This window comes from Antechinus flavipes, chromosome 3 (genome assembly GCF_016432865.1).
Source record: "Antechinus flavipes isolate AdamAnt ecotype Samford, QLD, Australia chromosome 3, AdamAnt_v2, whole genome shotgun sequence".
Classification (NCBI taxonomy): Eukaryota; Metazoa; Chordata; class Mammalia; order Dasyuromorphia; family Dasyuridae; genus Antechinus; species Antechinus flavipes.
The window spans coordinates 444,237,363-444,248,568 of NC_067400.1; the positions used below are offsets into that span (position 1 = coordinate 444,237,363).

An 11,206-nucleotide genomic window follows, 5' to 3' on the forward strand; every position below is an offset into this window, starting at 1 on the left:
GCCAAATTCCATGAGGCCACAAGAAATAATAAAACAAAGTCAAAAGATTGGGGGAAAAAAATAGAAGGAATATAAAATATCTCATAGCAAAAACAGTTGACCTGATGAATGTCATGACCAAAACAAACCAAAACCAAAACTATCATATTTTAAGAAATTTGAAAAGAAAACTGCCCATATATCTTAAAACACAGAGGGCACAGTAGGAAAGAATCTTCTTACTTTGCATTGCTTAGCATAGTGCCTGGCACATATTAGGTGCTTAATTAATGTTTATTGACTGATTAACTGACTTGAATGAAACTGCAAATGAAAATTCTCAGAAACATTATAGTCAAAATCCAAGGCTTTCTGGTCAAAGGAAAAATATCACAGTCAGAAAAACAAAGTTCAAGTAATGAAGAATCACAGTTAACTCTAACAAGAGTGGAAAATTTGGAATATGATATTCTAAAAAGCATAAGAGTTAAACATCAGCCAAAAATTAGCCAACTTCTTTAGCAGACCTACATATATAGGAGCAGGACTTCTAAGCATTCCTGGTGAAAAGACTAAAATTCTGGGCAGAAAATCTGGTTTAAGCACAGGAATTAAACAAAAAATGTAAACATGAATAAACTATGATAAAGGACTCAACAAAGATAAAATGCTTAATTCTATTCTAATTCCAATATAGAAAGATGATACATGGGTCCTTTATAAGCCCTATTATTATGAGGAATCGTGGAGGGAATCTAATTAGACAGAAGGCCTGGGGTAGCCCTATTATGTTTTTATTTTATTTTTAATATTTTTCCCCAATTACATTCAGAACTTTTTTTCATTTGTTTTTAAGATATTTGAGTTCTAGTTTTTCTCTTTTGTCCTTATCCACAATTAAGAAACCACATGTGAAGTTATATAAAACATTTCCATAAAAGTCAAGTTGTGAAAGAAAACAGATCTTCCATCTTAATAAAGATAAAAACCTTCATGAAAAAGTTAAGTTAAAGAGAAAAATGGAAAGAGAAAGAGAATGTTTAAATCTGTATCCAGACTCAATCAGTTCCTTCTCTATCCTCTGGAAAAGATTTTTCATTCTAAGTCCTCCAGAATAGTTGTAGATGATTGTACTACTGAGAATTACAAAGCAATTTATAGCTGGTCATCCCAGAACATTGCTATTATGTTGTATACAGTATATTTCACTTTGTTCATGGAGGACTTTGCAAGTTTTTTTTTCCTGAGAGCATCTTGTTCATCATTTACCAGAGAACAAAAAATATTCCATCAGAGAAACATGGCATCAAACAGTTTTTTACAATTACTATTGCTAATTGGATTTCCTTCCCATTTATTCTCCTTTTAACTCCGTCTCTCCTCAAAAGTTATTTGCTACTGACCACTCCCTTCCCCAATATGCTCTCTTTTTTATCACCCATTCCCTTCCTATTTTCCTGCAGGGTAAGATAGATTTCTGTACCTCTATTGCGTATGTTTGTTTTTTCCTATTTGAGCCAGTTCTGATGAGAGTAAGGTTTACTCACACACCCTTTCTCCTCCCTCTTTCCACTGTAAAAATTGTTTTGATATTTAAAAAGACAAAAGGGAGAAGAGGAATACACTGAAGGGTGGAAGGTCACAGAAAATTATCTGATATAATTGAAGTATAGAGGCAGGTAGACATTTATATAAACAAGAAGGAAGAAGTAAAGGGAGTGGGTGACACTTGACTCATTCTCATATGAATTGGTCAAGGAGGGAAGACCACACAAAATTGAGTACAGAAGCACATTTTGCTCAACAGAGAAATATGAGAGAAAAGGGGGAAGGGGAATTTGGAAGTAGGGTAAATTAAGGTAGGGATTAATCCTAAATTAAATAAATCCAAGGATATATTTCATATTTGATGTGAAACAAAGCAGAAACTTTTGAGTTTTCAGGGAGGAATGTGGCCATTATTACTCCCAAACTTTGCAGCAATGGGATAGGGAACACCACAGAACCATTAGTGTGAGTAAATAGGAGGAGACTGTCAAGTATCATAAATCAGGCTAGTCATAATTTCAGGGAAGCTGACTAAAGCAGGGCAAGTACATTTGAGTCTGAGAAGATGAGACAGAGATCAGAAACTAGGTAAGGCACTGGGTAATAGAAATTCAAGAAGGAATCTGGACAAGAAAAGATCAAGAGTCAGGTAAAAGATAGGATTAGAGATCTCAACAGTAAAGATAGAACCTGGTCAGTGAACCAAAATCTTTCTTTATATCTAATGCTCAGGATTAAACATGGTGTTAGCATGTAACAGGCCTGAAGTTCAGGAGGCAAGGAAATTTTTGACATATATGACAAGGATTATTTTAGGAAGATTAATTCTGATGTATGGTAATAGAATGGATTTAGTAGGGAAATATTGGACCCTTGGAGATGATTGTGAACTGAGATGACCTGGTCTGAGGCTGGTTACAATGGGAATAGGAAAGAAGAAAAATTAAGGAGGCCTCTGAAGAAAGAATTAAATACCACTTGGTAACTAGATATAGAAAACAAAGGAGCAAAATACCTTAAAGGTGATATCTATAGTTTCAGGCCTAGTAGGCTTAGAAGAATGTAGTCCTTTTGACAGAAAGAAGATAATCTTTAGAAAGATGAGTTCATTCTTAGACATGTTGTTTCAAAGTATATTAGTATAGCCACATACAAATATTACGGGAAGGATTTATTATATCCATATACAAATGTACAGGAAGTATTTAGAAATAAAAGGCCTAGAACTGCTACTCATGTATGGCAGGAAGTTATGCCTGAAGGTGTAGATTCATTATAGGTTTATCAAAGCATGTGTAGGAAGATGTTGTAATTGAAAAGCCAAGAAAATGAGAGAGATGGTATATAGAACAGGGAATAGAAGTTCAGGTAAGTCTGATTCTCAAAGGGTTTAACCAGTTAACAAAAAGAACCAACCAGAGAAATCATCAGAACTTTTCAATAGATGGGTATCAAAGGTAAGTCACCCAGTCCTTTTAAGACTTCAGTTTCCTCATATGTAAGATACCTAACTCAGAGTTGTTGCATGATTCAATTAAAATGATATATAAAAAATCTTTGTAAAAGGATCATAGGATTAGATCTAAGGCAAGAGCAACAGAGCTCATCTTGTTGTTTGATAGATGAGAGGAATGAAGCCCAGAGGTTAAGTGACTTGCTCAGGATTGCAAATTAGTAATTAGCAGCTAGGATTTGAATCCAGTGCTCGCTCCTAATAATGTTTCTTATAAAGTCCATATAAATGTGAGCTATAGTTACCATTAGAATATATTCCCTTAAAATGTGACATATTAACAAGATAGTTTTATTTTCTTTATTTATAGATTGTGCCAAGGACTTGAATGGATGATGTCACGACTTAAGATTAGATGATCTCTACTGACCTCTGTTTGTAGACTTTGCATAAATGAAGTGCTGGACTATAATTAACCTGAAAGCTGCAAAAATTAATGGGTTAGATATATTTATAATAAACTGACAAACTTTTTCTATAAGAAACAAATTAAGACCACTTCTTTGAAAAGAAAGATGGAGTCCCACGTTCCAGTTTGCTTTCATATAAGTTTCTTCTGAAGTTAGGTCTTAAAGCTGTGATTGACATTTCTGTCATGATGAATCCTCTCAGGACATTGTGTAGTCTGTGGTAAGTATAAAGGGAGAGGAAGACATTTTTAACTACAAGAGCTTTATTATCAGTATAACCCTCCCTAAATTGAATGTTGTCTTTTCATTTGATTAAGTCAAAAAAACAAATCAATGGCACAAGTATTCAATTTCCACTATTTTTAAAATGTAATGTTACATATGAGAAAGATGTTTTGCATCAGTTTGTATATGTATTGTGTGTATACTTCCAATTTAGGTTAATGGCTTTGATTTATGTACTAGAGAAAGGTAAATAATATACCTAACCTAAATGAATAATATAGTTACTTATACCTGGAATGAAACCAGTACATGTCACTTATACTTTGTCTTCATGTTCTCTGTATTGTATTAACCTACCCAGAAAAAATTTTGCACTGCTTCTTTAAAAAAAGAAAAAAAAAAAGCTGAAAGTTTCTAAATTTAGGGTTTCGGAGTGGGGGAGGGGGTCAGATGAATTCCTAAACACACACAAAAAGATATGGTACACTGGAGTGAAATTCTTATATAGTGTAGTTGATTTAATATTACCAACTGCCACTAATTTATTTCCAGAATGTTCTTTTATTTTTTTTTAAAGGACTTATTGCCTATATAAATAAGTAATCTTATACTTTAAATTATGAGAATATAATTTAGGAAGTGAATTTTCAGAGCCAATTATGAGGAAAAAAATTGAGAAATACGTCTATCAAAGGATGTGACCCTTCAAAAATTCTGAAGTATTGGATTTTAGTTAGAATCACTGTACATACCTTAAATTATATGACAACTATTAAATGAATTTGACATCTTCAAGAGTAAAGCATACTATCCTAGTCACTGAAATGTGGAGGTTCTGCCATTGGTTAATAATGGTCTGCTATGGAAGGCAAGAAGTTGTTTTTACTTTTTTTAAGTTTTAAAACATCAGTATTTTGAGAACAGTTAAAATTATAGCTAAGAGATTTATTCCCACTTAATAAATTGCTTAATAACTAGGTAACTAGTTCTGAATTTTTCTGAATGTTTATTATGATTTCAAAATGGTTTTGCATGGTGACTTTGGAAGTAATCTATATTAAACTTTATTGCCATTTATAATACTGTTGCTCAGAGTACTATAAATGTTGAATTGATATTTTTAAAAAGATTTGTTAAAAGTCAAAACATAAGCCTCTGACATAAACATGAACAGCTATTGTACTAATACTATTATCATTTAAAAATCCCTGCATATTATATTGGTTTAACTTTAAAATCCCAACTATTTCAAAACAATATAATCCAAATTGTACAAGAAATAATTTTAAAACTTAATGTGAATCTTTTCAAAATTAATGAAATTATAGGGAGAAATAGATGTACATATCATAAATAGTAATATAGATTTAAAGGTCATTACTACCAAAATATGTTATAAAAATAATAAAATTTTAACTAAGTCAGAAGCATGTGGTTTTGGTAGATCACTTCAGTATTTAACATTAAGAACATTGTGTTTTATGTTTTTATAACCATTATACATTTTCAGGCTTAAAATGAAAGCATGACAGTTTTAATTATATAAAGATCAGTATGCTTTTGAAGACGGGCTGTCAATTATAGACCTTTATTGAGTCAAGCTTAATTGATTCTCAAACTCTAGATACTTTCAAACTTTTTCCCCAATCACCTGTTAGGAAAAAGAAGTTATAGTTATTTATCTAATGCAAATGGTATTTTAAACCAAATTTTCAAAAATTATAGCTGAGAGTTTTTTTAAAGTGGGGGCACACTCAGCATCCTTCAAGTTCTTTCTTTGACTTTTTAAAAGAAATTTTGGTCCCTCCAAGTCATATTGATGACAGTATGCTCTCTTCCTAATGTTTTATTTTCCAAATTTATTGTATATTGTTAAATACACAATTTAAATAAAAATATATTTTAAATATACTTGGTCTTACCAAGTTGGAAAAGCTTTGTGTTGTGCTCAGTGATGAAGTATATTTTTATTGCCTGAGGACCAGTCTGGCTAAATTTGGAGAGATTTTTTTCAACCACAGGAACTCTAGAAGAAAAACTGTAATCTACATCAGGGAAGGAATCCATATTAATGAAATCATGAAAATTTAAAAGAAGCATATTTTAAATTAGATTTTAAAACCATGTATCAAAGCTGTAGTTTGAATAGTTTTCCCAAGTTGCTGTTAGAGTGACATGAGAACCAATAGAATGTGTTGCACTTAGAAAAGAATTTTTTTTTTCCTTTAAAACAAGTGAAAGCTCTTGTGTTTGTGCAGTTTCAGGTTTGTTAGGAGGAAAAATTTTCAGACTCACTGATGAAGACTGAAAGTTCATCTTTATAGTCCTTCAGGTTGAAGTAGTGCATTTTAATTCTCAGAAAAATGAAGGCTCACAGATAGTGATTATTCATAATTTTTTTTTACATTAGGTGGGTTAAAGCAAGTTATGTTTTTATTGTTTATTATGTAACTTTTTTTTTAAATGAAAAACAATCTTAATTTAGGAAACATGACTTTTCTTTGAAAAGGAGCTTTGCATTTTCCTGGTCTTTATAAAATAAGCATAATGTAAATGAAATCTAAGAAAAGTTATTTACTTTAATGAAATTCTTAACTATAGTATTGTGCGCTATTTACTTCTGCACAATTATGAACAACAATTTCATTCATACAAAAACCAAAAATATTTCAAAAATAACTTTCACTCTGTAACTTTCCTAAAGAATTAATGGTTTCATTTTAAAACTTAAGATTCTATTGACTAAAAAGTAGTCTTTTGTGTTAAATCTTAATTTAACAGAATTAAGCTACAGTAACACATATTGGATAAAGAGGTGGGCCTCAGAGGGTCATACTATCAATATATGTCAGATTTGAATTTAGATCTTCCTGATTCTAAAACTATAAATTGCAGAAGAGTTGCTGTCAGCATTGGCAGGGGGGATTTCCAATACTAGGAATTTTCTACCAATTAAATTTGAGTTCCAGACTCAAAAAGTCCAAACTTGAAATGTCATGCAATATATATAATATACATGATCAAAAGATTAAGTTCCATAATGTACTGAAAGCTTGTACTGTTTTTGGGAGACAGTATTCACAGTCTGTGTTCAAGAAGTGCCTAAAATTAATTTGCAATGACTATTAAGTTCATCTAATAAATGTCTGTCTTACATAGTATTGTATATATTATATAACTCCCATTTATTATCTCCTTTACTAAAGTAATTATCTCCTTTACTAAAAGAGTACTACAAAAACGTTTGAGATTAAAGGAGTCCGGTGGAGCCTATAACAGAATTTGATATGTTAGGCATGTAGTTAACTGATAATTGTCCTAATAAGATCTGATCTTTAGTAATTGAATTCTTATATTTAAATAGCTTTAAGTGTACAGTAATTTCACCATAGCTGATTCCCCATTATGTGAATTTTTTTTTTGAAAGATGGTTTTTGAAGATGTGGTTATTCTCAGTATTTGGTAATCTTCATTGAACTTCATGCATTTTTTGAGCCTTTTTTTTTTTTTTTTAAATACCAATACCCTGCTTCCCTTCCTTTAAAAGTTTACTTGGAAATCTAAGTTCTTTGATAGATTGGGCTTATTGTCCATGTCATTTGAACAAATGCTGTATTTATTGACCTTAATGTATAACTACAGACTGTAGGTAGAATTACTTTGCCATATTTTTATCAGTTTGTATTTCAGGTTCTTTTTATCTTATTGAAATTTGTATTTCCTCTGTTTACTCTTTTCTTCCCCACACCTCCAAAGTAGTTCTATTTTTTCCCCCTTTAAATCCACAGCCTTGCTTGGCTCGGTTTCTTATATAGGTTAATAAGTTCATGATACTTCTCATAAAATAACAATATTTCATTTATTAAGCATGTGATAGTGTTTTTTAAATGCTTTCCTCATAAAACCCTCTGAGATCAATCATGAAAGTATTCCCTTTTTGCAAGATTAAAGAACCAGTTTATTAATTGTCACAGTAATGTCAGGGGCAGTATTTGAACTCTGGTATCTAGCACTCATGCTATGGCATCCTGTCTTCTGTACTTCTATCATTCCCATATACACTGGGGCTTCATACTGCAACACACTTCTTCAAGGCACTTACTAGACCAAGCTTATAGGGTTTTTTGGTTACTAAACTAGAGGAAAGTGCACAGTGACTAGTGTTGTGCTTTCTTGTTGGTTAAAGTTAAAGTTCATAATTTACTCTTTTGCTTAATTCATTCATTTTACCCAGTCTATACTTCATTGTTGTTTGTAACATTTTTCTATCGCAGACCCATCTAAGTAATGATACAAGACATTTTAACATCTGGGAGTTTTTTGTAATAGAATTTAACCTGTATTACAAAGATTGGTTTTTGGTTTTTTGGGATTGTGGGTTTTTGTTTTTAGTATACAGTATTTTTCTGTACACATGATATAACACATTTGGAATTCTGAGCAGTGAAAGCTTCACTTGAAAAGTTCTGTTCAAGATTTGGAGAATTTGGGTGCCTATATTTTGGTAAACTTGATTGCTAATAGCCAAACAAATTTTATACAGCTATCTGTAAAGAGAGGATTCTCCTACCCCAAATTACTCATTTTTTCCATATGAATATATGAAACTATAGAAAATTCTAAAGTGTCTTCATTCGATATTAGGAATTGGAGAATTGAAGAAAATACTCCCATGATATTGAACTCATAGATTCATGGGTGCTTAGGGAGATGGATCATTTCATACTTGGAAATTACTATTATTTTATCCATTAAAAAAAAAAGGCTGAAACTGTTTATCTGTTACAGAGCATGGAGCTTGCTTGGTAGTAATAGCTTATGAGAATGTTTCACAAGTAATAAATAAACCTCAGAAATGTTCAGGTGTGCATATGTAGAGAAGACTGATGAGATTTGACTAATGCATTCATTTGTATGTACAGTGATGAAACAAATTAATTTTTAAAAGTTATAGAGAAGATATTGACATGGAGTAATTTTCTTTGCCTTATGTTGTAAAAAATAAGTAAGTAAAAGTTAAAAAAAAGTAAAATTGTTCCCATATCTGCTGTTCGTTTCACATTATATCTTCTGTTGTAAGAAGGTTAATTATAATAGCTCCATTCCTACTGCTGTTATATTGTCAGTGTTTTTATTGTAATTCAGTACTTGATATATTCTGGAATAGTTTGTAGTACTTATTTTAGCTGCTATATGACAAAATGTGTTGTCCTTTTGAAAGTGTGATGCTTGTTTACATTATTACAAAAAAAGGTGTTTTTTAAAAATCTTCTGAAGAGTCTTTTTATGAGACAGAAGGTAAACTAATATAAATTCTAAGTAAAAATTCCCTATTAATCTTTTTCTACCTCAAAAAGGCCTTGTAGTTTTAATTTGGAAATGTTAATAGAGAAACATCTAGGCCATTTGTTCCCATTGACATATAATCTAGTGATAGCACATACAAAATGAGTCTTCTGAGAGTTCAGATCAGCTACCTTGAATGCAGGCCATTTGGACTTTAGAAGGTCATGTCCCAAATCAATGGTAACTTTTCTCCCAAACTCAGAAAGCTCATTTAAATGAGGCTTTTTTGTCCAATGGAATAATTTAAAGGTTGCTAAAATCCCATCAAGTACTTCCTGACTGGCTTTTTGAATATCTGATTCCAAGTGAACACCTTATCTTTTATTATGGTGTCGTAGGATCATAGTCCAACTTCCTCTTTTTACAGAGGAAGAGAGAAACCAAGGTCTAGGCCTTGTCAAAGGGTACACAGATCATAAACTACCGATTTAGGATTTTAACTAAAGCCTTGCAACTCCTAATTGAGTATTCTTTCCCACAGTCCAAATCTACTACTCAGTAGCCTAATGATTTGTTTGCTTTTCTTTTCTAGCACTGATTGATTTCTGGTCCTTCACCCACTGCTTAGCTTCTGTTTCATTCTTGCAAAATCCCAAATGTGTTTTAGTATCTGCTTATGAAGCTTCTTTCACCCCAAATGAAGAATTTGAAATGTCACAGACTATTCATTTCAAGCTAGACTAATCTTTGTCTTCTTATATACACACCAGTTAGGGTCTTTACCTTTTTTTTTTTCTTTTTTAAAATTAACTCCTCACTTCCCACCTCTTCACTAATCCAATCTTCTCTTTTAAGCCATCCTCAATATCCACTTCTTTCCCTTTTCTGAATCTCTAGAATAGTCTAGCAATATGTGTAAGTATCACTAGTATCATTCTTTGCTTCTTGGATACAATATACATGCATACACATACAAAAATGCATGTATGTATGTTTATGAATACATATATACACATATACTTGTGGCTTATCTTAATAATTGAATTGTAGCTTATTGCAGAGGAACTACCAAAAAAAACCTTGTGGTGCTATCCCAATACTAGGTTCTTAATGTCAATTTAAGATAAATTTTTATCATACTCTTGACTGTCTTTTGTAATTAAAATCCTTGTTTGAGTGCAGCTGCCTAATACCATTTGAGTAGTGGTGAAAGATATGATTGCATTGGAACTTTCAGTAAAAAAAACTGCCTCCACCAGAGGAATAAGACATGAAGCGACTTGCCCAGAGTGACACCAATAAATAGAAATGTTGGAAGCAGATTTGGAACCTAAATCTTCTAACTCCTAAATATTAGTCATGAAAGACAAAGTCTTAATAGAAATTTTCATCAAAGAGAGTAAATTAGTTTAAATATCAGATCAGCCACCAATTCTATAGTATTTTTTTATTTTGTCAGATTCTTAACTGCTTGTTTTAAGCAAGATGTATAGATCATAGGGCTATAGCTATGAAGACCATTGATCACTAGACACCATCTAGTTTAACTTCTTAATATAGCCCCAAAGAACTGATTTTTCTGTTGTCCCCCACATATTTCAACTGCTAGAACTTTTGCCTCAAAAGTTAATTTTCATTTATCTACGTGTATCTAGTATGTACCTATTTATATCTGCATGTGTTCTCTTCCATTAGAATGTAAACTCCTTGAGGGAGAGGACTTTTTTTTTTTTTTTTTGGCCATTCTTTGTATTCCAGTGTGTAGTCTATAATAAGCATTTAATGAAATCTTATTGACTGAAGTAGATCTAATTTCAAAAATGTTGTCTTTCTCTTGTGCCACATACTTCATCTGCCTATTTTCTGGTTAGTAGTATCTCAGAATTATTGCCATTGAAAATTATCCAAAACTTTGACATCCATATGTGAAAGGTTGTCAAACTACTATTAGGTCTAGAAATCAGTTCTCCTTCTTTGAGGTTTTCTTGTTACTTCTACCACTACTCCCCTCACATTACCTCTAACTCCCTAAAGTGTTTCTAGTTAGTAGAACCTGCCATAATGATTTTGTTGTTTCCAGATAACATAGAGATATATTAATATCTGTTAATAAAGAAACAAAAGACGGAACTTCTTAATGTTTCTGACTGGATAATAAAATATGAATTATAAACTATTCAAATGATAAATTACAAATGTTAAAATCCTATATTTTGTAGAGAATTTTAATGTTGCGTTACATATG

General features: G+C 31.6%; 1 protein-coding gene across 2 annotated transcripts in view; it reads left to right on the top strand.

Moving 5' to 3' along the window:
- Window positions 1–8,783, top strand: part of ARL5A (ADP ribosylation factor like GTPase 5A) — a 31,057-nt gene extending 22,274 nt beyond the window's left edge. For both annotated transcript variants that reach the window (XM_051986407.1, XM_051986406.1), the window contains exon 6: window positions 3,351–8,783. In XM_051986407.1, coding sequence (XP_051842367.1) covers window positions 3,351–3,376 — 26 coding nt within the window. In that variant the 3' untranslated portion in view covers window positions 3,377–8,783. The remainder of the gene's footprint in view (window positions 1–3,350) is intronic.
- Window positions 8,784–11,206: the final 2,423 nt, after the last annotated feature.